The sequence below is a fragment of the Hydractinia symbiolongicarpus genome, chromosome 14 (genome assembly GCF_029227915.1).
Source record: "Hydractinia symbiolongicarpus strain clone_291-10 chromosome 14, HSymV2.1, whole genome shotgun sequence".
Taxonomy (NCBI): Eukaryota; Metazoa; Cnidaria; class Hydrozoa; order Anthoathecata; family Hydractiniidae; genus Hydractinia; species Hydractinia symbiolongicarpus.
In genome coordinates this window covers 8,820,287-8,842,195 of record NC_079888.1, presented here as the reverse complement: position 1 = coordinate 8,842,195, position 21,909 = coordinate 8,820,287, and the positions used below count along the sequence as shown (strand labels likewise).

Below are 21,909 nucleotides of genomic sequence, written 5' to 3'. Positions count from 1 at the left end.
AATTATTTGTCAAAAAGGGTCCGTCCGACAGGTCAGTCCGTCAGCTGAGCATTATAAAGTTTTCAGTGTCCCTATGATATTCAACATGAAAATAAACATGCGTTGTTAATTTGGTTAATTTCGATAGCATTTAGCTCAAAATGCAAAAATTAGATTACTCAAAAATCATCGATAAAGTTTCTATGAGGCTATTCCTGAAAGCATCCCACAATCTTATTATTTTCACAACATCTAAAGCGCCCTAGATAAAAATTGACACATAAAACCCAAAGGTTCTTTCCTTCTTTTTTATCTACCACCTTAAAGCATCGAAAATCCGTCCGACAGATAAACTAATAAAAAAATGGTTTGTTTTTTTATATGTTTTTCGTGTTATTATATCATCATGTTTTCTTACTATATAAGTCTTAAACAAAGTTAAAAACTTAAGTTGCGATATTATTTTTATGGAAAGGATATTACGCCAATAAGGCACATGGATGTGCAACATGGTTTACCTGTACTAAGCACTTTGAGAGTTGGAATATAACTATGTAAGTTCCTGAGTAGAAATGAAATGGCTTTATATAACTACTTGTACGCCCGAAATATTTCAACTTGACTCAATATCTTTCTGGTGATTTTTTACTTCTTTTGTTCTATGAATCGAAGTCTTTTGTTCGTTCCTTCTTATTTTGTGGTTTGTTTTTTTTCCTAATTCGAAATACCTTTTTTATCTGGAATAATCTTTTGAAATTGTTTTGGATTGATTAACATTGCTTTTGTGAATTATTTGAAGATTTTTTGGATTTTCGAAAGGAATAGAAAACGTAGATCAGCTGTAAGCTAATTTTACTTCATTGCATATTCTCTCACGTGACGGAGTAAATATGACCACCTTCAGGAAGTATTTTGTAGTACATATCAGCGTAAATGGCACCTTAATGTGCATATAGGGCGCGTATTCCTCTATGTAAAAATTATTTTTATATCTATAAAAATTGTCGTTCAGTAATTCTTACACCTTCATGTACATTTTACCAAATCTAAGGAGAAGAGTGATATTTGCGGAGAGTAATATGAAACGAAAAAGACTGCGATAATGACATCAATGTTGACACTCACACAAAAATATCTACTGCGCAAATCAATAACAAACGTAAAGTGACGTTTTCTAACACACAGAAATTACATCACAACATAGAACTAAGAAAATAAACGACGCTTGGAAAGGATATCTGGTTAATTTGCCGCATTAGACGAAAAGGTTAAGAAAGAACGAGATCTATAGAAGTTTTAATTTAAGTTTGTTGCAAGAGCAACGCGGTGAGGTAATATTATTAAAATTTATTTGTGTATAATCTCACAGTGCTTTGGTCAACAGGAAGAGTCCAAGTTTGAAGATGGACGAGAACAAAATATCCGAAATATGGACCCTAAACTTTATGACGTTCTTAGTTTTAAATTATTGTAAACAAAAGATCCTTTGTTTATCTAGTACACACGTTTTTAATAATAAATATTGTTTTGCCATGATCATAGTACACTTTAGTTAGTTGCCATAAAATCCCTATGACTGTCAAAATCATTGTCACCAAGAATAATATTTCGTCACTTTTAATAATATTTTGTCCCGGCAACCTATATGCACGTATTTGTTATGAAATACCAATTTAAAATTAGCTGTAGCAAACTGTACTTCTAATTCGTAACGCGATTTTAGTATATGTGAAATCGTTCAAGTCACTGTTTTTCGTGCAGGCATGTATTTCGTGTACATGGGCTCCGACGCTGATTAGGTATTTTCTCAGTGTAGACAGAGCTTAAAAATTGATTCTTAAACAGTGTTTCTTGTAAAACCCAGGGTTAACGTATTATTTAGGTTCGATAAGCAACTTTTATATCAATTTTTGACATAAAGTAATGATTTGTAATGATTACCATGGCAACTAGATGTTAACTTTGGAAAAATCAACGGAGATAATTTGTGCGGGGATTTCGAATAGGTATCGCATTTGCCATAAGTATTTTGTGCGTTTAACTAGTACAAAAATGATCTACATAATAATTTGTGGGGATGAACTTTGAAAGTTGACGCCTTGTGTTGATATATTTTGTGGATGCTTGTATGTTCAACGTGTAAATAATCCAAATGCATTTGATCGCATTCGAATGTTATAGTTTACCTCGCTAACCCAAACTTACCGACGCCACTTAATGGCGGGAAAAAAGTGTCGACAAAAAAGTCTGATGAAATTATAACTTAAAATAGAAGCAAAAACATAATTAGAGAATGTGCGACCCAATCACCAATGATTTAAGGAGGTTAATAGACGTTATAGAGTCGCAATAAGAAACCCTTATTTCCATATTTTATTTTATTTTTTAAATAAGGAAGATAAAACTTTAATTTCGAAACTCCCTAAACCTTGTCATTATCATTCTTGCCTCCAAAGCTTTGCGGATACGTTCTGCAATAAAGATTTCAGGTGTTTTGGACTTGTTTTGTCTGATTACTGCCGTGGCTGTGTTTTTTGTCATTTCTCAAATAGATGTTTCTTTAGACATCCTTTTTGTTTTGAAGCAAAACAGGGCTGCCATTTTAAAGCTTATATCATTGTTTTCATTGCAACCCGTTATTTCCGGGATAAATTTATCACATCCCTCATCTGTAGCTCTTGTACCAAATCCCTTTCTTAATTCATATATTATACAGCAAAAAATCCCCATGAAGGAGAAAAAAACTTGTTTCTCATTTTTACTCCGTCCCTTACCTTTTCTTTTCTTTACTCGAAAGTCTGATCATGTAGACACTTGTATTATTCTGTGACAGTCGTAAGTGATTCTCATATTCTGTATACTTTTATTATTATCATTACCTTTGTTTTCCATCTTTGTTGCAACACATATACATGCCATACATGTAATATAATCCCTTAGTGCCGCACAAAAGAACAACTGTCATCTCTTCATTGCGTGATACCTCAAATTTGGCGCCCATAATGACACTTTATGTTTCTTTAACACGAGAGCGAAAATTGCTATCGTGGTGGCCTAAGGGTTTTAATAAAACTAGAAGGGGTGTCTTGTGTTGGTAGAGATAGCAAAGAAGGTTTTTACAATAGTACAGACAACTAGCTCAGGTACGAAACTATTTTGTTATAGATAAAATTTGTGTTTATGCATTTACTATTTATCTATTTTCGTTACTGACAAATTATTCACTTTTCCCAGACAAAATTGTTTTATCTTAAATCGGTATGTCTTAGCCAATGGATGGAGGGTTTTAGGTAAAAAATTACGAAGAAAGTCCATTCCTTTTGTTAAGCACATTTGTCCGGATAAATTTTTGTTGACACAAATTCCGTAGAGAAAAGTTTTTCGTCACTCAAAACACATTTTGTCACTTATCTCCGACTAATTTTTCGTCGATATGGTTGGTATATGTTGGATCAAGGATCCATTTATCTTCCTAGGTTGGATATCGTGTGTTTATCTTTATTATTCTGACGTAAATTCCACTTCCCCTATTGCAATTAAATTTATTACGAAAAGGAGAATTAAATTGAAGTTGGGTAGAAAGAAAAAGCACCCAGTAAATCCAGATTTTGGTGATCAAAGCGACAATTTTTTGCATAAAAATTAAAGTACACAGAGAAACTTTAAGGCTCTCGCCCCGAAAATAAGAATTCAACCTTAATATTCTTCGTCTAATATTTTGATTGGCTATTACAGGGCAACGTCGGCTTCCGGCAACAATGACGTATAAGGAATCTTAATAAGAAAACTGAACTCTAAAAGAATCGAACTGCTTCTTATCAATACAAGCTTGCAGTTCAAATTTGTTTTCTCATACAAATTTCATCTTGTAAATTTTTAATTATATTGATTTTTTATTGTTTGCCTGGACAATAGGCGCTAATTAACATCTTTCTATTCAAATGCATTGAAAACAACGTGACTAGCATTATTCAACTCGTGACAGAAACTTAAATGCGGAAATTATAAGCTCAAAATGAAATATAGAACTGTTCTTTTCTTTTTTCTCTTTTTTCCTTTAACGATATTGTTTTTACGTTGACTTTAGATAGTGTCACGGTTTAGATAGTGTCATTGTTTAGATAGTGTCATGATTTACACCCCGTTTTGAAAAGAATCTTTATATGGTGTTCTGTTATGAGAAGTTTGACAGCTAACAAAAGTCAATACATTCAGGAGTTCGTGCAAAATTTTTGTTAATATATGATTTTTGCAACAACAAAGTTTTTTTTGTCCTTATTGGTTAGCTTTATTTAGACTGCTTAATTTTAAATTTGTAGGAGGTATTTAGAAGGTTTCTTTGAAAGCGTAAACATCTTAAAAATTATAAAAACAGAAAATTATTAAGAATATTGTTTTGTTTCGTTTCAGTCTCATTATTCTCAATTTTTAGCATTTGGAAGCTTCGTATATTTGTAGGATAAACAAAAAAATGATAGAATGGACAAATAAAAGTAAAATTTGAGATCAAAGAATAATAAGCTAGTCATAATTTTCTATAGCATAATTTGCTACGTGTAATCTAGGAGTATAGAAATAGAGGAGAGCAAACTATATTTTTCTTATTGTAGGATCCACGAAGCCTTATTTAGCTTATAATATCAAATCTGGGGCTTTAAATTTTCAACAAAAAAATATTAAGAAACGCGGATTGTGATTGGACCCATTACGTTGTTGCTTTGGGCGGATAAAGTTCAGTTTACTTGATAAGCAATAAATTGAACCTTTATTTAAACTTTTAGTATTAAAAAAATTAGATTATAGAACAACGGTCGAGCCTCAGCATAGGTCATTCTTAATTATTACCCCATATCGTGAAACCTCCAGCACAAATTAATTTCGTAAAGTGGATAGAATAGTAGCTACATTATATATACATTATTGTATAAATGTGTAAAAATAGAAATATTAGCTAATTAATGAAAATAACATTTTTGGTGTATGGGAGGTCGTTTTTGCAGCATAAGAATGTAAGAACAAATATTGTGGCATCAAAGCTCACAGGATCAAAGTTTTGAACGTCATAATCCAACCCCCTTTAAACTTAAATCTAGAGGTGATTGTTAAAAACAAAACTTAGAGAAAAGATTGAATTTCTTTCTTCCAACATGAAGATATTGTTTTAGCTTTCAGCATATACTTCTTAATTTGTAGATGACCCTTTTCTTCCATAATTTAATACTTCGTTATCTAACATATCTGTTAAGAGACTGTAAAAATAGCTGTATATAGTTGTTATTTGCATAAATGTTCTTTGTATTATTCACTTCCATAACATGGCTTCCTAGTTTGTTTAAAATGTAAACAAACTTTTGAAGACGAAAACACTTTTTTTTTGTGAGTCACAAATTTTAAAATTGAAACTTCTTTTAACATCATGATGACAACCCATGTTGTTTAAATCATGGTTATATGTGTCTTAAAAGCTTTTTAATATTTTAACAACTGGATATAAATTTGTTTGTTTTTATTATAATTCTAAAATGTCTAAACTATTCTGATATCAGGTTTAACAGATATTATTTTTTCATAAAGAAGAAAGAAGAATTTTTAAGTAATTTTTGCATTTTGAAATTCTATCAGAGAAACGTCATGTCGTTATCTGCCTTGGTGGTAGGAAAAGGTAAAATATGTTCTTTTTTTTAGATTTAGTTTTAAGATTAAAATCGGATTAACTGATCTGTTTCGAAAACTTTCTCTTTCACGTGATATCAACATGTATCTCTAGTTCTTCAATATAGACCTTGTCTATCTCCCTAAACTCTATCTATCTCCAATTCGTATTGGATCGAAAAAATTAGTTCGATTAAACTTTTTAGAGTCTTGTTTGTCAGAAATTATTTAATTATTTTCGGGGTCGGGGCTGATTTAAAGGGGACTTTTAGAAAGGTGCCTAATAAATAGGCAACTTGTAAGACTATGATTTAAATATATTTTTAGTGTCAAAAAGCAATTCGTATTAAGATTTTAACAGTTTAGTACAAAATGTTCAAACAAAATATCGCTCAGTAACTAGGCAAGTTACTAGCCTAAAAAATGTGAGCGTAGTGTCAAGTCAACATCATGAAGGCTTATTCGAAGGCAGGGGGGGGAGCTTATTATTCTTGGATTGTGGGGTAGGGCGTAGGGGAGGGTGTAATTAAGTATGCACGGTAGAGAAAGGCTAAGAAAACAGGCAAGAGAAATAGTTCCATATGCGGGGATGTCTGAGAGAGCTCAATAAGTGCAAAAATATTTAATATTTCAGGGTTTTATTTGCACCTTATTTTGTCCTACTGGAGAAAGAAGCTCTTAACAATGCCATATTTTTAACGTTCGACTTTCTGCCTAAAATCAAACTGCTGAATACTATCCTTTGTGCTTCACCCTGTAAATATTTTTCGAGCTAGTCATAAATATAACACGTCTTTTACTGCAATATAATAAGAATCTCTTTTCATAAAAAGATTTTTAAATCATTATTCATATCTTTCAACTATTTTCCAAGTTCACTTAGTTAAATGACGTCACATATTAAAAATAGGATATGACGTCATTACTAAAACATGACTGTTTGCAAACACAAGATTCTGCCAGCTTTTTACAAAATGCTTATCCTGACAATATTATTTTAGCTTTCTGTTTTTTTTTTTGCTGACTGCGTCAACACCATTGCGTCACGGTTTTGTGATTTTTTGTTTAATTGTTCCATATAAGTTGTATGAAAAGTGAAAATTACTTTAGTAGTAGCGAGTACAACAAAACAAGATGTAATTCTTCATAATGTAATATTTATATAGGCAGATTCCAATAAAATTTTGGATATAAAACTAATAAACCAATTTTACAATATTTTTTGAAGAAGAAAAAATAAAGGAAAAACGATTTTTGGAAAGTTTGATTATAACCCACTTCTATTATGTTACTTTTCTTTGTAAGCAGCAAAAATAGTGATTTTAAAAGGGGAAAGTATCATTATCACTGCAAATTAAAGATACTTGCAATTGTTCAAATTAAAAAAAAAATGTCCGAGCATGCTAACGTGAATGTTGAAACTTCTTTAAAAAGTAGATGTATTGGGCGTTTAAAATATTTTTCGTTGTTCATTTCATTATGGCTGACCAAACACTGTTGCTGAGTCCTCTTGTGTGGATTACATTATCATTTTGCACTAAATGTGTAAGCAGGCACAAAAAAATCCTTTAGAAGGATCTGCATTGGTTTTCTATTCTATCCAATTTTCAACTGAAATCACAAGAACAAAACCAGTCTAAAGTAGTAGAGACAAAAGAAATCTTTCTGTCACGTGGGAAGAAGAGGCAGCATAGAGAAGCAGTATAGTCATGCTAGCTACATCTTATTTAAAAGTAGTTTGATTCTGATACAATTACACAGTTTTTTAATATTCTTCTAAATAATTTTCTCCTTCTTCTGTTTTAAACGTCAAATGCAAAATTAATATATATAATTTTTTCTTTCCTATTTTTTGCATTACCGTTTACTGTTAAGATATACGACGTCAAACTTGAGAGCTGTGTACTAGGTTGCCATTTCAACTAGGTTAAGCTGGTTTTTCTTTAATCATTTATGTAAACACTTCGAGTAAACAATTTTCTAAATGAGCATGTTTTGTCAATAACGTGTGAACTAATTTCAGCGTGATAATTTATGATCATTTATGCTTATTTATGTCAATTAGTAAATTGATGAAAAGAAGCAGGTCAGACATCTGCGTAGCGTTTTTTACCAAAAAAATTATCTGATTGGTTGAAAAAAAAAGGTAAATTAAAAACTTTTCACAAATATTTTCTCTTTGGGAGCTTTTAAAGATTCAATGTTTTCAAAAACCGGTATTAAAATATTATTTACAGGTCAGTGTTTGTCCAAAGCCACTCGGAATAGTTAAAAATAGAAGTAACAGGATTTTGACGGTAGTAGAAATATTTATTCAACCGAGTTTGCGTAGAATAAATCCGTTCCTGGTTCTTCCGTTTCGTGTGAAGGATTCGTGAAGCCAGAATGTAACAAAAAAATATATATAAATAAACAGAATAAAGAATAAGTTTCTCAAAAGAAAAATATTTACTTAGCTATTCAGAAAAGCACATGGAATGAAGCTTCTCGTGTGAGTTTTTTGTAAATTTCATTCTGTTTTGTTTTTTTTACACCATATATGGCAACTTTTATTTTCAAATGTCATCGTATAGAAAGACATTTTCATATCCACCTTGACAATTTATTCATATCCTTCTTAATAATTGACGGAGTGGTGTTAATATCAATTTAACAAAACTTAAAAAAAGACATTCTAGAGTTATCCTGAAGAAGTTTATTACCACAATTAAGAATTAATTACCGTCTTTTATTAGCCGCAGGTAAATTCTTTTTATTTACGTTACACCCTCACACCCTTCGCAGTTTACAACATCTAAATAGTTTTCAATGGTTCAAACTCGGTAAACCAATTTTTCTCTGGTAGCTACCATTTAACATTTTAATGACCTCATCTTTCATACGCTTAGATGTCCTCGGTACTACCACTAATTGTTTTCTAAAACAATTCTTCTGTCTTTCCAATTATTAAAAATATCATCCCTCTTTTCCCCTGGGATGTATTTCAGGAAACTGATTGTGTACATGACCAAAATAAAGTGTTGCTTTTTACAATACTTTTGTTTCTTCGTCACGTGTTCTATTTTCTTAATTATCACTAGCTTCTTTTCGTCCTTCGGTTATAAAAACATTTTCACAAGAAAAATCCTCTTTTTTAAGTTTTCAAAAGAATACAGTGTTAAAAAAATTGTAACTAACACAAATGTAGTATTGGCAAGCATCGTGGTGCAAGACATAAACATTGAAACAATAAAACGATGAGATTTGAGAGTTTTTCTTTCTCGAATTTTTAAACTGGTAAACACCGTGTTTTGACATTCATTGAAGAAATAAAAGTGTGCTAAAAGTGTGAAAATATCTGATTGGTAACAGACGTATAGCGAGCTGAGGTTAGACATTTCTCCATCCCAGGTATTCCTTGCTTGTCTAGTATACTTATATTAAAACAAAGAAATAAGAACGATAAAATATAAGCTTTATTATAGGGCTGTCAAAACCAGTGGGCTCGTAGAGGCATTTCACCTTTCCCCAAGGCTCGTAATAAAAGTTTCAATAACGAGATGGGTTCATTTACAACAATGATAACAAAAACAACAACAAAAACAACAATAGCAATAACAACAACAAAAACAACAACGAAATAAGTAAATAACATTACATTAAGTTCTTGGCGAAGTCGCGCTGTTTTTTCTTACAAGCTCTCCTTGCACCTGTGTTATACCAATAGAATAAAAATTTCTACACTTTTAAGTAATGACTTCCAAACAGCTGTTAGCTACCATATTGAAATATAAAATTCAGACACAGTGCACATGAAACAGAGTTTCTGTTTGCACACTAAGAAAATTTTTGAATAATTGAGTAAACAAAACCTCGAGATATGAACAAACAAATAAACAAATATTGGGATATATTTAAATAAATATAGATTCATAGTTAATGTTCTACGCAGCTATGCAGTGTGCTTTGCAAGAGCACATGAAAACGTTATAATATTTGTTGATATATGATTCTCATAAGATTAACATTGGCAAAGAAGAAAGAAGCGATATTTCAGTAAAGAGTAAGTTTTTTACCTTAAAAAAGGTAATATTTAAGTTTATTTTAAAATGATAAGATGATGAAATGCATACGAAAATTATTTCACCAATCTTTCTTTATATTAAGGTACTTTGTGTTAAATTTGCATGAAATACACGCTTGTACTTTTATAAGAATATGCTTTATAAGAATAATCTTTATAAGAATAAAATTTCAGGTTGTTTAGAACAAAATTATAATAATGGTCGGGCTGGTTAGAATTTTTAAACAAACGTGAAAACGCATAAACGCTGTGTCGACCAGGAATATGTACGACAGGCTAACGACTGGTCTTAATTTATCGTCGATATTAGTTGAATACTAGTTAAATAGATTTCTTCTAACCCTCCTGACTTCTATTATCACTGCAATATTACATTTTTAAAGAAATATTTTCGCCACTGTAGTAGATGTGAATTTTAACTTTTTCACAAGATCAAAAAAACCATTGAATCAATCGTGTCACCTTTTTGACAAAAATTTGACCAAAGTCCTAGCATATTGTTAAAAATATATAACTAGCTTTTTTTAACTTTTAATTTTAAACTTTCTTTTTCTTTCTTTTTTTTGGCACTCTTGTAGACGTAGTCCGTAGCTACCTAGCCATAACCGAGGTCCAGTAGTGTATTAATTTTTGATGAAGTACCTTTAAGTTGGATGGAAAAAGAAGGGATGTCAATAAAAAAAGTAATTAAAAACAAATAATTTAACAAGAACTTACACCGCCGCACAGTGCAGTTTCTACTGTAAGATTCTCAACACGTAATTCGTAACACGGGTCAGGAAGTGTTGGGTGAATAAAAACTTGACTGAAAAAACGGCTGAACAAAAGTCGTGACAAGGAAGTGGCGACGTCATTGGTTTCCGAAATTGACAATATACTTGACACTTTGTTGCACACATTTGCATAATACTTGTCACGCTTTCTCACATCATTCGTTGACGTTTGTATACTATGAAATCCGTTTTCAATCTTGTCTCAGTGTTCGTTATTTAAAGCTGCAAAAGTCTTACGTTTGTTCAACTTGGTCAAACAGCTTGTCTATCATAAGCACACACACGCACAAGCCAAGGTTTTTTTTCATTTCTTTTTAGACGCTTTATGATTGCTTACTTGGCATGATACATTGCTCTCCATTTAGCGCCTCTACTTTTTTAAGTTATTGCCACATAAAAAGTAGCTACAGTTTCGGGGACATTAGTCGCTAGTTTGATAATTCTCATCGGCACACAGAGGCCAGCAAATTTGTTTATATTGTCAAAAATTGTCGATTTTCGTGCTTGTCGTTCGAATATTTGAATATTCCAACGATCATTTAAATATTTGAATTTTGATTAATGTTCGAATTTTAGACAAAAGAATTGTGTCTCATGTTCGAGCCTCATCATCAAAACTCACAAAAAAAATTCTTTCAAAAAGTGTATAAAGAACTTCATTTGCGATGATGAATTTTTGCCAGAACGTAACCATCTTCTCAAATGTCTTTACTGTTGTCGTTCGAGGTGACGATGGACGTTCAGTCAATTTTTCTTTGACGTAAAAATATCATTGTTGAGGATATGGACAGGATTGCGTTTTATTTTTATTTTATTCACAGACTAATAATCCGATAATACTTTTGTTGTCTTAGCGTTTTGTAGAGTGTACAAAAATCAATATTTTTCCAAGGATGAAAATCTTCAAAAGGAACAATATCTTCTCTCTTATTTTTAACAATAACCAGGTGATTATATATTGAAGTTCTGACGACGCAAATTGCCTTTAAAGTCGCAGAAGGTTAGGTTTCAAACAAACAACTTGAGACATTGTTGTTGTTTTTGTAATATGAATACAAGACTTTGTGAAAGCATTTCAGTGTAGTTTGATAATTGAATTGAAAACATCAAAAAAGTTTTATCGAAGAAGACCATAAATTTTATACAGCCCAAAGTAAGTCAACATAATTTGTCAATAGTTACTATAAACTATATACTGTAATTTATCAGTTAAATTTTAAATTTTAAATTTTAATGATTGAAGGGTTGATTATCAGTAAATAATTTTTCTTATGTTTTTTTTTATTTTTTTTTAAAAACAAACGATACAAAAGCAGAAGACTTAATAAACCCAGCTAGTTTAGAACAAGTTAAAAACAATTTGGTCCGCATTTTTTGCATACAAGAAAGGATTCGTATTTACCTATTTACATGTTTTAGTTCGGGAAGGGTCTGATTCTAAAAGGTTTCTTAATTAGTGGAGGAATCATATACGATGGTCTAAATAGGACGGTGTTTAGAATCCTATAAAGAGACAAATATGTTAAATATATTTTTTTTTATTTTACAATAAGTTATTCTAGTATTTTGTCAGTAGCTTACAACTTGTCAAATTATTTTGATTTCTGAACACTTCTTATATTTTAGGAGGTCCAGTACGAAACTTGTTATGAAATGGGTTTTTTTCAAGAAAATTACTTTTGTTTTTTAATTTGAATTACTTTCTGGTCTTTAAATTGATTCTTTTCTTGAAGTTGAATTATTTTCTGGTCCTTAAATTACTTCTTTTTTTAATTTGAATCATTTTCTGGTCTTTAAAATATTCCTTATTTTTAATTATTTTTTAATTATTTTCTGAACTTTTAATTTCTTCTTTTTCTTAGTTTGAATTTTTAATTCTCTCTCCTATATTAATAAGCTGTCGTTAACTCCAACAGGGCAGAAATTTAATCTGCGAACAAAGAAAAAATGATCATGGATTTAAAAGTGTAATTTGATTGGTTCGTTTTATTTATTGTTGACCATGCAACTATTTTGGAGACATGTACGATGAATAGCAGGTTATGTTTGCAGGTCAAGCAGCTCGGAAAGTTACCTGCACGATAGCTGTACGAAAAATAATGTTAACTTATTTAAATAAGACGGTTCGGAATCTTAAGTTCTCATTGACTCATTAAAATCAAGACGTATGAATGGTTGAAGAAGTTTACCTATAAATATCGTATGCTTTTTATTTTATAAGAATATGAGACTGGGCAGGTTAAAAACAGTGGCTCTAATGTTCAGAACAATAAAGAAATAAGGATTAGAATTTAGGTATGTTTATAAAAAAAGCGTCTATGCTTTTTAATAATCCTACATTCATAGCTAGACAAATGTTTTTGAATAATGTTCGAAAATATGTGTGTTTAGTTCCAGCCAGTGCGGCTTGAGACGAAATATAAATAAACTTTCAAACTTATAAACAAGTTGTGTTAGTTATATCGTATGTTTGTGAATAAAAAGGATTGATAGGTTTGGCTGTGTGGTTTGTTTATCATCTCTTTACTAAACAGAAAAGTAACAGGGCATATTCTGAAAGTTCTTTGTTGGTGTGTTAATTAATAGTGTCTGATGAAACTTTTCATGTGACTTTTCATGCGTTTTATTCAATTTTGTGTTGGTTTTTAATCACTTGTTCGACTGTTTATAGTTTTAAAATTTTATAATACAGTTAGGATTGTTAAAAACCTATTTTTTTGTTCGCTACAGGACACGATTTTAGTGTCTAAAGGGGTATGTAGGATCTAAGGTAAGTACACCATATAGCCTTATACAACTATTTTACTTTTTGATAAGAAGACCACAATTCTAGCCAGACTGGTTTTTATTCTTATTTCTCTATTGTTCGAAACAGACCTATTGTTATAACTTGATATTTATACTGACATTCCTGTAAAGCATACTCTTATAAAAGAAAAAAGACGTGTATCGAATTCTCTGTGACTGGAAACATTTGTTCAAGATAGGAAATTTTTGTTTGAAAACTGAAAAAGACTGAAAACTAACCGGAAAGCGAAATAAAGGAACTAAGCTTTGTCTTCCAGAAAGGGAAGAGTTTAAAATTGAGAGTATTTGAAATGCAGAGAATTTATTTTTGTTAAAATGGCGCGTTATACTCGTTATACTCTGAGTTTTAAAAATCTATGCACCTCATCGCAATTCTTCGGGAACTTTTATAAACATGCTGCGTAGAAAAAAAAATCAAATAAAAGATATTCTGGAATTACTTATATCAGTGACGCAAGAAAGAGAGGGATCAAAAAATCACATTTTTGTGTAATGATTCCGAAAAAAACCAGAAAACAAAGCCTTTCTTTTTCATAGCAGAATTTTTTGATTTTAAATTACAAAAATAGTTCAAAAAAGCCGCTGCTGTCACGAAGTTCACAATCCTATCCATTTGTTACGCTTTTAAAAAAACAGCATTGCTTGCGTGTTCTTGACACTAGGCTGTCACACATGTCCATTTCAAATACGTGAGGACAATTTAAACCACAAATTTGTAATCTTAGCATTTCAAGAGTCCTCTGTTCTTTAAGTCTACTATCTGTCTCCAGTATTTTTATCTTTAACACTCTATCTTTTATTTATTTCATTCATCTTGATAAGATTTTCTACAGTGGTTTATAGGGAATGCTTACATAAATAATTCTATGACACTATTCCTCTGTAAAAGTATCTTCACTACAGTGGATGCTCTCTATCTAGAATATAGTAGGGAATGGAAGATTTCTTCGAAATAGGAAAGGCTTCTGATAAAAAGAGAGAAATAGCTCTTGAAAGTGACAAAATGGAACCCGGGTGTATTAAAGATATAGAGAGTTTACTGAACTTAGCCCATCGTTCTGTTTCAAACGCACCTTAATAAATGCCGCCCTTCAATAAATCCCGCCCTTGAGATTCTTTTTGACAAGAGAGATCAGTAATTTGAGAGAATCAAAATTTCATGTTGAGTTTTTTTTTTGTAGTTTTACTTTATGTGTTATAACGAAAAAAATTAAGCATAATAATGCCTTTGGAAGGTTTTTTCCATTTGAGTAATCATTCAGTTTTCCTTTCCATGAGATGTACACCTCTTAAGTTCATGTTTGAAGTAAAACGTCGCTTCTTTCTAATATTATTTTTGACATATACTTTCCGTTTTATAATAATGGCTATTTTTTTTCTTTTTATTTCGTTGTTTATTCTCTTATTATCATCCAGGATTATGCTTAGGAATAAGAACATTTTCTGTACTGTGTGTGTGTGAACAAGAAGCCACAACTTTTTCTTTATAAGATTACCAGGATTATAAATTTTGGAACATTTATTCTTTTTAAAAACCCTGTTCGCTTTAAAAGTATATAATTTTTAATATTCTACTTTTAGGGCTAACTTGGTTTGACCTTTGTCACAGGATGCTACTGTTTACTTTAGCGGTTATTTTTTTATCGCCAATTACGTTCTTGTCTGTGACGTCATGTAAGTCTATTGGCATTATTTCTTGTATCTTCTGAATAGAGATTTTTGACTAAATTTCTAGGGATGTGTAACATTTAGTCATTAGGCGAATTGTTATGTTATATAAAAGAATAAATTCGCATGTTAGCACATATTTCTTGCATCGGTATTTCATACACCCTGTGCGTCTGTTAACATGTAGTAATGACATTACTCTGAGGGGCAGGGGGCATGACGGGGCGAAATAAAGTTACCAGGCAACCATTTTGGACATAGGAAGACAACAGCTATTTATAGCTGCTGCGCTTCTTGAATTCTGACTTATCTTGAATACCACTCTGCACAAAAGTGAATTTAGTTTTAGCAAAACAAAAGGGAAATCAGCAGTATCTGTAATTATAAGGAATAAATTACAATCGAAATCTTTTTAGAATTAATGCTGTATCTTCGAGTAGGAATTTGAATCTCCTTTTATTAATTGTTGCGCACGGTTTAAAGAATTATAACTAGTCTTATTTAGCTTTGCTCCTTACAACTTCTGTTCTACATTTATAGTGTCGTTGCCAAAGATTGAAAAATTCAAACATATATTCCAAGAAATATACGACGACCGCAATCGAGTGCGTCATAATTTAGACCTAACATGCATTGTATCGGGAAATCCGGCACCATCAATCCAGTTCCAATTTAACGGCTATAATGTTCAAAATACGACACGAATACTACAGATACATGGTCGATTGATAGTAAGGGATATTTCATACGGCACAGATGAAGGACATTACAAATGCGTGGCTAAGAATTCATACGGTCAAGTTTTTCAAGAGAAGCTTATTCGCATTCCAAGTACGCTTTGTTCCAATTTTGCTTAATTTTGTTATTGGTGTTATTTTTGTTATTTTTTTTTTGATATTGTTGTTGTTATTGTTGTTGGTGGTGGTGGTATTGGTGTTGGTGGTGGTAGTGGTGTTTTTATTATTTTGTTATTGTCACTGCTGTTTTTATGTCTTTGTTGTTGGTAGTTGTAGTGGTGTTTTTGTTATTATTGTTGTTGTTATTGTTGTTTTGTTGTTGAGGTGGTGGTGATGGTGGTATTAAGACTTACCACTACGAGTTAATGTGTGTAGACCTTTTACACATTTCACACCTGTTACTCCCTTCGAAATTCTAGACCGGTACTGAATTCTATGTACGTACCAAAAGATAATTTCACAAGTAGAAAGTAATTACTTCAAATAATTATGTTTTCAGCTTATGGAAAGTTTTTACCTGGTAACCAACAAAGTGATCCGGCACGATGGATCGATGTAAAAGTTGGTGAGCCGTGGGAATTGTTTTGTCCGGAGCACACACACATCTATCCGGCTAAATATCGATGGGGAAAAGAAGATCCGGTTACAAAAAAAATGCGCTGGCTGGACGAATCGAGCAGTATTCACGTGCTGGAGAAAGGAAGTCTATACTTTAACTCTCTTACCGATAGTGATATCGATAAAGTGACAAAAGATTTTCAAGGAATCAGTTGTGTTATTGAAGCTGGTCCCAAAGGTTTAAGTAGATATATTATCTCAAAACGAATGTTGTTCAGAAAAATCGGAAGTGAGTTACACTTTATTTTTTTTAAAGATTGGTTTCCATCTGGCGTTAAATGGCAGGTAATTTTTTCGCGCTAAGTTCTGACCTCAAAGGTAACCATATGAGTAGTGCGAAGGTGTTTCCATTACAATTAAAATTAACGCCGATTTAACTAATTTAATTTGATTTAATGATGGATTTTATGAGACGATTTAAAAGGAGAAGGTAGAACCAATGAGAAAACGCTTGAGAATTCAGCACCGAGAATGTCTTGTAAAACGAGGGCAATATTGTAAAACGAGGGCAATATGGAGAGTATAACCATCTTCTAGAAGAATTAATATAAATTCTTTTAAATATAAACTTTTTTTTGTGGCATTTGCACGAAATATGCCCATTTTTTTCAAAAAAGTGTTTGCGCTAATTTGCGTTAAAATAAAAAATTAGGTATTTTTAGCCCGCGCGCTAATGGGAGTTAAAACAGGTGAGCTAATTAGCCATCGACGTTTTCATTAAGCGTTAAAAATTCAGCTCCAATTAGCTCACCTGCTTAACGCAAATTTAACGCTGGATGAAAATGAATCTTAAGATTTATTAAGATCCCATAAGCGAGCAATCATTTGAGAATAGCTTTGTGGTCTTGCCTTATGCATTGCCAATTTTTTTATGGCAACTGTTAAGGATCCCCAGAAAATTAGTTCGGTTGCTAGGGCTGGTCAACAGTTTTAAGATTTTTTTGGAGTTAATGAATTCTTTGAATAAGGGGACAAAAAAAATTGGCAGGGACCGCCGGTTTCAAATGTTTATTATTTGACACATTTTGTACTAGAATTCACGCTTCTTATCTATTTCTTTTAGTCGTGTACAATGATTCCGCTCCATCTATCACTGTAGAATTTCAAGGTAACATGTATGCAGAAAAAGGAGAAGATATTACACTACGCTGTATTGCCAGAGGAAAGTAGGTTCTTACAAATGATCATAACGGTTTTTTCAAGTAAACCAAATTTAGTATTAAGAATTTTTAACCTTGAACTGTCATTCAATCAAAATTGATGAAATGATACAATGTTTGTTGCTTATTTAAACTGGAAAAACTGAATCTATATGTCTGCTTGCCCAGTTAGGCTTCTAGTGTAGCTATCAACCAAAGTTATACTTCAACTTTATTCATGTTTGTGTTATATGACTTGCATAGTTTCATAAACTATTTTTGTTTTTATAAGCCAATTGTTTCGTTATTTTAAGGATCTGGACGTCGTGTTGCTGATAAAAAGTCCCATTCTATGGTCACACTGACTCTTGCACAAATCAAAAAATTGCGTTTATTATTTTTTAGTCCCATACCAAGACTCCAGTGGTTCCGAAACGGACAAATAATTCAATCTGATAATTCTCGTTATGGCATTAATCCCTATCTACCAACCAAATTGACAGTGAGACAAGTGGACGAAACTGTTACCGGACAGTACAAATGCGTGGCGACCAACAGAGCCGGCTCAGATTTCACAGTTGGAACCCTACACATAGCGAGTAGGTTTTTCATTAGAAGGCTTTTTGTTTTGCCATGAAACCGATTGCAAGATCCGGAGTAATATAATCCTAAAACCTGCTTCATTGATTCTGTAGAATAAAGCCGAATAAAGGAAAGGGAAAGATTGGGGTGGCGTATTCAAAATTACTAATAGTACGGGAACAATTGGGGGGAGGGGGCCTTTTACATGAAATTTAATTGCGGAAAGTGAATAAGATATTTTATATGAATTGATTACTTTGCCTGTCTCAATAATCGAACGGGTGTGGGAGGAGAAAATGCGACAGCATTAAAAACAACCAGAATTTAACAATGGAGGGGGTGGGGAGGGGGGGGGGTAAAAATAATATGGACAACCGCTAATGATCATCGCGCAGTACCAAATGAAGAGGACAAAGTAACGAGATTAAGAAATAGATTAAGTTCAACGCAAGTTTATTTTATAACGACCGATTTTTATATTGTCAAAAAGTGTACTTGAAACAATGAACTGGTTTTACACGCTCCTCCTCAGACGATAAAATATATAACTTCATATTATTTTATTTAGCCTCTCCCAAATTCGTCAAAGATCTTCCACCAATTTCTAACGTCACACAAGGAGAAATGCTTCGACTTCTTTGTTCGGCCGACGGTACAAAACCTATGAACTATAAATGGTATAAAAATGGTCGGCTTTTGTCAACATACATACAGAAAAAGTCAGTTTTTTTACGTGTCATCTGTATTTGCGTATTACTTAGGTGTACTATAACGGGGCGTGTTCTCAGGGCGTACTTGAATTAAAGGAGCGTTGACTTTGGCGTTCCCAAAAATGTTAAAAGCACATGAAGACTGAAGTGAAACAGAAAGAGTAGGATAAACCTTATAGTTTTATTATTATGATTTTCTTTTGATTAGTGTGTCCATGGTTGTTTCGAACGGCGTGTTAACTATCACACCAGCTAGATATCAAGACTATGGTATCTATCAGTGTTCTGCGATTAATAAATACGGCAGTCAATCAAGCGTGACCGAAGTAAACATACAAAGTATGTTAATAAGTTTTTTTTGTTTTGTTTTTTGTGCCCTATATCTTTTATCACTAGAATGTTTAATTTTGTCCACAGAGCTTCAATGATTAAATTTACCTTTTTTTTTAGATACACGTTTTTTTTTTATATAAGAAACCTGGCAAAGGGCTTAGTTCTAAAAGTTTCTTATTTGTAGGCTGAAATTCCATGTTTTTAGTCCCAAAGGTTTCTTATTAATTTTCCTAGTAAAATAAATGTTTCTTATATATCTTATATATATCAAATAAATAGCTTGTTCTAAAAGTTTCTTTAATTTTTAAACAAGTTGGTTTCAAAAAATATAGCATTTTTTGTTTCAAAATAGCATTAGGAACTTAGGTACAGTAATGTACTAAACTACTTTTTTTCTAGTAATGATTCTAACATCTTCTTCAATTAATTGTAAGAGTTAATGAAAAATAAGTTTTTTATTTTAGAAATAGACATAGAATGTAGTAGTAAAAGTTTCTTAATTTTTGAAGATTCTACATGTAGTTTTCTTATAAACATGTTTCTTATAAAAAAAACCTGTAAAAGCCTATAAATACTTAAAAGTTATATTAAACTCTCTTGCGCCTAAAACGAGATCTTTCTACAGCTCATTGGTGCCATGGATGTACCTTACGTAATTCTATTGTTGAATAGATCTCAATAGATTTACTTCATTCAAGAGTTCATAGAGTTAGCATAAGAGTAAACAGAGACGTAAACGAGACTGAAGCTGGATACTATTTTTAATGATTTCACATATTTATATTTTTTTAGTTCCCAAAGTTACAAAAGGAAAGCATAATGGCGGAAAGAACGAAACCATTGATAACGGGACTAACACAAACAACAACAATAACAATAGAAACACAAACAGAGATAAAAGCAATGCAAAGAGCGAGCCACTACAGATGCAACATATTATCATTATCGCTTGCGGAGGTACTGTCTTTGTGATTTTATTAGGCGGTGGTATTTTCATGTACTGTCGCACGAAAGATGATAGTAAAGAAGTTCGCTTTATCGCTACACCGCGCCACGAAATCCAAAAGCCGTTTTATAGCGAAGAAATCGATCTCCCTCCTCCGCCGAGGACGCTAACGGACAGCGATGATGATCTTTCCTCCTTCGGAGGTACTCATAAAATGAATGAGTTTATTGATTTGATGTCCGATATAAGATCGAGTCAGAATACGACACCATCAAAGACGGAACACTTATATTACGACATACCCGATGACGTCCGAAGTAATACGACACCTTTAACCGACTTATAGCTGTAAATAACCGCAAAAAATTAAGATTTAGAAACAAAGTTAGAGAGACAAAAATAAGTCGTGCAAGTGTCGCCGATGTGATATATCTTAACGTTTTCTGATGCAACATTGCAAAACCTATCCAGTGGAATGTGTTTTTTTCACGTCACTCGGTGACATAAATGTATCATTTATTTATTTTGAGATATGATTTTTGAAAAATACTTTTTAGCTAGCATTTTAAAAAACATTTATACGATTTATACCATAAAATTCTAGTTGAGAAATACATGTTTTTTATTAGTACGTATTTCAATAAATAATTATCCTTTCTTTACCAGTCGCATTTGACAATCATGGCGACTTAGTACTAGTCCTTGGACCTTTGATGCAGATCGTTTGAGACTTTAGCAATATGTAATACTATTTACCTGCGGTAATATTTAGGCAAAAGTAATAAGGAGAAAATTTGGCCTTTTTCAATATTCCTGATGTTATAATCTTTTTTATTGTCCCTTTTCGCTAAAACTCAACGTCACTTACCTCAAAGTTTCCTGTAGTACTTCTTTTATCAAAATTCTAACTTAAACATAAACTTTTCGCTCCTGGTCTGAAAAAGATTTCTTAATTTTTAACTTTTATGCTCTTTTATTGAAACCCCAGAAATTGAAAATTTACAAAAAAGCGCGTAAATTGGAGCATGAAAATTACATAGCAAAAATTAACATGTAAAATTTTAGCGAACCGGGTTACTTCTACTACAATAATATTGGCGTGAAAGGGCGCAATCAATAGTTGTTATGAAACACCACTCGAGGGCGTTGTGATCCAAAGGTATTAATGCGAAACATTCGCGACGCATTTTGCTAGCATAAATTTTCGCGAATCGTTACTCTTGGAAACTCTCACGAGTATTAAATTTTGCGAATTATTAAACTTTTCGAGTATTAAACTTTACCGAATTGATGCTCATAAAATTTTTGCGATTTATCAAAATTATAACTTCAACATAAACTTTGAGCAAATTGGAGTAAAATGGGTGTAAATGAAATTGTAAATACATTTTCCAGAGTTGTGGTTCATAACCACTCAGGATTCATCTGTTTTTGTATCTCTAGTTCATTCCGAGGAAAAAACATTCATTCAAGGTTTCAGGTTCGAGTCCCAACTATGGCGCACTTTAAATGCAGTGTTGTCAGCCCATTTGGTGCCATCTACTTACCGCTAACCGGCTTGTGCGGCAGGCAAGGAAGTTAGAGCAATGCTATACGTACCTTTGGCGGTAATGTAACATAGTTACAGTAGGAGGGGAGGAAGAGTCAGCCATTAGGAAAGAAACCCCAAGGAAATTAAAACTTCCCGTTATTTACTTATTTTTTTCCTATTAGAAAATGTCACTTTGATTTGTTGTCAAAAGGACACAATGGGCTGTCACAGGTTGGTTAGATACGATGCTGTATGTTTGATCCTTAGTGTGTTTTTATTGAAAAATGTTCAAAAGTGTCTGACTTTCACATGATTGTTTTCTTCAATAAGATAGTCGGTGTTTCATCTCTACACACGTGCATTAACAAGA

At 32.2% G+C, this 21,909-nt stretch overlaps 1 protein-coding gene across 6 annotated transcripts; it reads left to right on the top strand.

Moving 5' to 3' along the window:
* The first annotated feature begins 1,183 nt into the window (after positions 1-1,183).
* On the top strand, positions 1,184-20,639 carry LOC130625438 (contactin-5-like). Of its 6 annotated transcripts, none has more exons than XM_057440536.1 (9): positions 1,184-1,310; positions 14,857-14,949; positions 15,484-15,774; positions 16,180-16,527; positions 17,362-17,464; positions 17,843-18,036; positions 18,588-18,738; positions 18,938-19,068; positions 19,855-20,639. In XM_057440536.1, exons 2-9 carry the CDS (start codon positions 14,886-14,888, stop codon positions 20,352-20,354), a joined length of 1,782 nt encoding a protein of 593 aa, XP_057296519.1. In that variant the 5' UTR covers positions 1,184-1,310; positions 14,857-14,885; the 3' UTR covers positions 20,355-20,639. The 6 variants fall into 6 exon arrangements, with proteins under 6 accessions (XP_057296519.1, XP_057296516.1, XP_057296515.1 ...); XM_057440533.1 differs by lacking the exon at positions 1,184-1,310 and adding an exon at positions 5,240-5,641 and having other exon boundaries at positions 18,588-18,696; XM_057440532.1 differs by lacking the exon at positions 1,184-1,310 and adding an exon at positions 5,245-5,641.
* Positions 20,640-21,909: the final 1,270 nt, after the last annotated feature.